The sequence below is a fragment of the Danio rerio genome, chromosome 18 (assembly GCF_052040795.2).
Source record: "Danio rerio strain M-AB ecotype USA chromosome 18, GRCz13ab, whole genome shotgun sequence".
Classification (NCBI taxonomy): Eukaryota; Metazoa; Chordata; class Actinopteri; order Cypriniformes; family Danionidae; genus Danio; species Danio rerio.
In genome coordinates this window covers 23,620,504-23,627,114 of record NC_141038.1, presented here as the reverse complement: position 1 = coordinate 23,627,114, position 6,611 = coordinate 23,620,504, and the positions used below count along the sequence as shown (strand labels likewise).

General features: G+C 38.4%; 1 protein-coding gene across 1 annotated transcript in view; it reads left to right on the top strand.

Moving 5' to 3' along the window:
* The first annotated feature begins 156 nt into the window (after positions 1 to 156).
* The window catches only part of pard6a (par-6 family cell polarity regulator alpha), a 57,074-nt gene continuing 50,619 nt past the window's right edge, over positions 157 to 6,611 (top strand). The window contains 1 exon segment of the mRNA NM_001100051.2: positions 157 to 219. Coding sequence (NP_001093521.2) covers positions 157 to 219 — 63 coding nt within the window.

Here is a 6,611-nt window from a genome sequence, read left to right as displayed (position 1 = left end):
TCTAACAAATCAGTCCGTGCCCGTGGAGCAGTACTGCGGATCGCGACTGTCAGTTCACTCATGCTGCGCACACGAGCTCTGGCTGCCGACTCCTGCATCTAGGGGCATCTCGTGCGACACTGCCCGTGGGAATATACATTTATACACATCGCAAACATGTCACGGAATCACAGGACAACGCTGAAAAACGAGGAGAGTGTGGTTGAGGTGAAGAGCAAAGTAAGTGAATCCCATAAATGTTGCATTAGGCTTCGTTTGACAGCGTGCATGTGTAAACACGGCTGTTTACGCGTGTTCCCGTAATTGGAATGTTTTCAATCCGGCGCATCGGTGTAGGGGGGCTTGTGTACTAATCCATCCATAGAAAGAAACGCTGATGGTGCTGTATGTGTCAGACTGCGAGGCGCGTTTGGCTGGGATCATTATGACAGCAGGTCTCTGTCCGGTCCGTGTTGATGTGATATATGCGGTTCTGGTGCAGTGTGAAGGACCTTACCGATAGACAGACGTGCGCAATGGGGCGATCGGGGCCCTGTTGATCAATTATGCATGTTACATACCAATAACGAAGAACCGAATCCCGCAGTCCTGGAAGAATCGGATGGTAATGATGCATTTGAGAGGCATTAATCACATTAGCGCGCCGTGTACTACGCTCGACGAGACGCTCGTTCTGGCTCTGTTGGCAGGATAAATTAGCTTGTTGTTCGTCGATTTCTATTAGAAAGCGGATAATAACAAACCAGGAAAAGTGTAGTTATTTGGAATACAGCTGGCATGAGGCCACAGGTAATCATTGCATTGCTGGTGTTTAGTGTTACAGCAAGATTGCCAGGGAAATTGTTGTTTGAATATTTAAATATTTTAGGTTTCATATTGATATTGACCATTTAGTTGGTCTGTTTCTTTTCTGTTTGTACAAATAGTTCCCAAATAAGCATCAAGCTTTGAGTGTAACCGAGAAACACGCACTAAGATCCGGATTGGATCGATGCCTGTGAGTGGAATGGTCAAAACAGGCTTTAATCAGCCGAGATGAACTCCACTCCGAGTTTTTCATCTTGCGTTATTGACGGAACAGCGCTCATCCTACCTAATAATGTTTGGTTTTCAGAACGTTTTGTTAATGTTAGTTTTTGGTTCTCAGAACATTCCGTTTTAAGGGTTTGCGTTTGGTTAGCCTACTAAAATGTTGTAAATATGAATTGAATGTTGGTTATGGTTTTCTAATTTTCCTAGAACATTCCATTAACTTCTTTACGTCAAAATTATTTATTGTTTGTCAGTATCAATCCAGCACTTCCACAACAATGTAGCATATTGTATCCAAGCATTATCCTAAGGAGGACTAAATAATATATGTAAAGATAACAGGGAAACCAGATTTTAAGTTTCCCCAGCACCAAATCGTTCCAATGGTCTATTTACTACATGAGAGTCCAGGCCTGTATCCAGGGTTGCCGTTCGGGTGGTTTGGAACACCCACCCCTCACTGACAAAATCCAAAAGGTCCAAAATTTGTCCAATACATCTTCATTTGTCCTTTTTTTGATAGTTATGCCTTCATAAATAGTGAAAATAACCCATCGAAAAAATCATTAAGATCAATCGGGATCCTCTGTTGGCTGTCACTTCGGTGCAACTTCAGCTAATCTGTTTTGGCCATTGCCAACAAATATTTTTCATTCATTCCAACATCCAGCTACAAGAAAACATACAATCAGACGTAAGTGAAGTCATCTTTTGCTACTGTATTTTTTTATGGAGGAAAGTTTTTACAACAAACTTTTATTCTAATTTTTAACAAAAAAAGGTGAATGAAAGGTGTGAAGCACCAAAAGCAGCCCGTATTTAAATGAATTTGAATGCTAATTTGGCTATTATTGTTTATTCTAAATCTTTAGGAAATATCTTTGGTACATTAAAAAGTGTGGTTATGATGGCCATCCCACAAGCTAGTCTAGCTAAAAACAGTGTTTAAAATGTCACTAAAATGCAGTATTTAATCTCACAATTAAATAGAAAATGGGGTGTATAACAGCAAAAAGGTCCACTTTTTGAGAAAAAAAAGGACTACCCCTTTCACCAGGCTATCTACCGGCCTGGAGTCCTGAACAAGCTTTCCCTTTTTGTATTTGAAAAGTTTTTAGAACCGTCAAAACAATGTCAAGACCATACCCATTTATTATATTAAAATGCTTTATTATTCATGCCAGCAGTGTCACTTTCTAGAGAAGTACAGTGTTTGTACACATGCAGGCTTGTAGACCGCAGTTGTTGTTTTGATTGTCAAACACTTACTGTAGGCATGCCTTTAGACTGAACTCATTGACTGACACAAGACATCACGATTTTCAATAAATAGTTTGAGTCTCATAAAACCAATTACACCTCAAATTTGTTTGAGGGCTACAAAAAAACATGTTCAATTTTTAGCTAAAAACTGTTGTATAAATATCACTAATGTTTCAGTGTTGTAATTCTAAACCTACATAATCCACAACAACAATCATGCATAATAATTATGATGAATATATATTTAGTCCGCCTGAAGATCAATATCTTTATGAAGTTACTACTTTTTCCAGGACTAGTTTAAAAAAACAGATGAGGCTTCTTTATATCTTGATTCTTCAATGAAATACAAATGTTGTTTAGGGAGTGAGATAATACGAAACATCTAGATTTTTTGTTGTTGATGATTTAACTCATTTTGAATAATTTATGATAAGTCTTATCGTGGCCCCCTTGGAAGCGTGCTGAAACTCTGTGGTTGTTAACCGCTGTTTTAAAGAATCGACTGTTTATACTATAAGTTTACAGTTGTCTAAATGAAAATGTCATCGTTATAAATGATGTCTGATGATTTCAGGCCAGACAGATGTGCAAACATGTTTGATTTAAGAGAGTAAACACATTACATCAGATGGTGCCTGAATGAACATCAACAGGCAGCATGAAAAAACATTTTGCACTGATATTTAAAGTCTGTGTCTCATATTTTATTACTTTCTTCATGACCTCTATTATTACTAAAGACACAGACCACTTATTGCTGGTCTCTGGTGTACTGGAGTTGTTTGTTGTCAGTGAGCCCAGTATACTTATTGGAAAACCTCAACCGCAATCTGCCATCTTCAATAGGATATATTTTATTATCCCTCCGCTTTTCCAGAATGTCCATAGATGTTTGTGAAAGAGGAGAATGGTAAACATAGGAGTCCTGTAATCAGATTTAACTGAACTCTGGTTCTGATATACTGTCCGTTTTATTATTATTTTTTGCCAGAACTGGCTAATTGAATCTCTTGAATCCTCCAGCATGAGGTTCTGGTTTCCATAACAGGCAGTGCAGTGCGTTTAGTGACACTGTTTTCTTCCTGAGAGGAAATTAGGAATTGTTTTCCTTTCTACTTTTCTGGCTCTTGATGGGATCCTGCCTCATATTATCTATCGCTTACTCATTGCAGTGGTATTTAAGTGAACATGTTGTTTGAGGTTTGTGCCGAAATATTCACAGTAATGTCTTTTTTTCCTATAAGCCATGTTTACACTGTAAGGTATGATAGGTATGGCCTTTTTAAACTGTATTGATCTGGTTACTGTGGTGATGCACACACAATTAGCTTGTGCTAGTTTTTTTGTAAAACAGAAAGAATGAAACAAAAGATTAATAGCTAATAAAATTTGGTATTTAAAAGGAGTTAATGCTTTCAAAATTAGAAATATATATAAAAAGTTAAATTTATCATTGAAATAATTGAGTTTGTTTATTTACAAACTACTAATGATATTACTTCTTAATTAAAAAATAAAATTTAGATAAAAAATGACTATTTAAAATAACAAAAAAGTTTCAGATTTTGTTTCTACTAGGGTTCGATCACTGCTCTCTTGTTAGGGTGCACTCACACTATGCTATCCGAACTGTGCCCAGGCGCATTTCCCGGTTCGTTTGAGAAGTGTGAGTCCTCTAAATTGTGCTCAGGTGCAGTTCAGTTGGCCGGCCCTGGCTCGGTTGGAAGAAGTGTGCCAGACAGCAGTTCACTTGGGTTCCGGTGCGGTAAGCTTGTAGTGTGAGCGCAAAGCGTGCCTGAGCCTGAAACTGAAGACGCGACGTGCCTTTTAATGGACAATTTCATATGGATTTATTAATCATTCTTATACCTTTCAATGAACGCAAACTGTCATAGATTATTAAAAATGCAAACCCCTCACTGCATGACAGCTGCACCCCCAGCAAACCCCCTCATACCTGCAGCACTAGTCGACTTTTATGATTATTTATGAGCGACAAAAGTGACTGATCTGTTCGGCGAATTATTTGACTGTGTCACTGCATATCAAACAACTAAAATGATATAACTAAAGAAATCTCCACTGTGCTGAGCTAGAGAGTTTCTCTTCTCTCCTAAACTGGCCAGCGCATCATCGATGACGTAAGCGTACTCCGGCTCGGATGCAATGTAAGTGCAGGCAACTGTACATAGTGTGAGTACACCCTTAAGGGACTCAATAAATGGATTCCATATTACATAAAAATTCTTCGCTTTATTTTTAAGGGAAAGTCTGAGCTTCTCAAGTTGCAGGCTGGACTTGCCATTTTTAATTAGTGTGGTGCAGTGGGGAGGATCTTTTTGTTTCCAATTTAGTAAAATCAATATGTCCCAAAGCGTTATAAATCTTATCACTATACGTTGATTTTTAGATAATTCTACATTATCACTGACACCAAATATAGCTAAAATGGGCCCGGGGAGTGCTTCATTTGAGCCGGTTCTTGTGGGATCCTATTCTGGGAAATGCCAGATATTCGTGTTTTGCTTTCTGGAATTCATTTTAATTGATCCGGCATTAAATTTTGCGTGGTGAATACCTGCATGTGTGTGTTTGAAAAAGAGAAATGTGAATGAGTCCAAGTGAAAAACAGCGATCAAAGCTGTGTGGATTGTGTGTGCGCGCACACACATAAAGATCAATCAGCTTTCTTACATTTACAATCACTCTTATTAGTTGGTGGTTGTTGTTTCGCGTGCAGTGAGCAGCGAAAATAATGGCATAGTGGCCTACATAAATAACATTTGTTTTTTTTCAAAATACCAGAGGCAGTCAAGAATATTATTTCAAAAACAATGAAAATGGGCCTGATCAAGAGAAGATGAAACTGCGCCCCTGGATCAGGATAGCAGGAGACAGAAGCAAATAAGCGATCTCAAGTCAGCCAGAAAACATGACAGAAGAGGTAACTGTGGACTCTTCTTGATTAGAGAAGATCAGACAGCGTGAGACATTTTTTCTTTGCACATAATAGTGAAGTGAACTTCATGTCAGTGGTGCTAGTAAACTGAATAGTAATGTTTCATACGATTTATGTTTGTAGCTACATATTTGTTTATTTTTGATTCATGGTTTTCACACCTCTAGTTTGGAAAAAAATCAGGAAAGTGGGTGTGTCCAGCTCTGTTTAGGTGGGAGTGTCGGGGTAGGGGAAGAGGGAATGTGCATACAAATTTGCATAAAAATGTGAGTTTCCGTTTGGGCACATGCTGATTTTCGCAGAGGCAAAACAAACACGCAGACGCAAGGGATAAGAATAGTGACTGTGTTTACATGGACATCAGTAATCGAATTACTTGCCAAATTATTAATTTGTAGACTTTAACTGCAGTTTGGCACTTTCATTCAGGTAAACGAGTAATTGATTCGAGGAACTGAAACAAGATTGATTCAAGGAACTGATGAAATGTTTGATACTGCACAGTGAATGGGAGAAAAAAAAAGTCTTCGCATTTCTCTGTAATTTAGATTCACTGGGTAGGTAGAGTCAGAAAGCCGTGTGTGTGTATAGACTATCCTGTCACAAAATGCGTCAAAAAATCCTACAAGACTGTAATGGTTTGATTGAGGTGTTTACATGTTTACACTCGGAGAGCAGCATTTACAGTGGATCATTCAGCCGATAATATTTTAGTGATATTAATGTACTGTAAACTTAGTAACTAAGAAATCATTTTGACTAAGGTATCTCTTCAAACATTGAAGAGTACTGCTGACGATACTAACCAACTATAAACAAACAAAGACACTGATCACACACTTACCAAATCTTTAGAGACAGGACAATCAACACCAACTGGAACTGGAACTAAAAACAGTTTTCTAAGCTGTCATGCATATTAATGAAGTTGTACCACATACACAATTGAGCGCGCTGATTGGTTTGAACCAAGTCTTTCTTATGAATTAATGCTGCACACTCAGAGATGTCATGATGCAGTCGCAGGTACAGACATCTAGTCTACATGCTGGAATACACGCAAGGATCTAATCAGCGTGACGCAGCTTCAAAAACGAATTTGCTCAAAAAACACAATAACAATCAGTTTTTACTTTATTGTGATATATATGTGTCCTAATAGTGTTTATAGCAGCGTGGGACACGTATATATGACTGTCAACAGCTCAAAAAATGTGTTTTGGTGTTTCATGACTCTTTAAAGGGCCACGACACCCCCCACTTTCGGTTCAGGTACACCTTAGAATTTTTTCAAAAGATGCATCATAGTGGGCGTGGAGCTCCGTGAGCAAAGGGCAGGTGTGGGCGTGGCCAG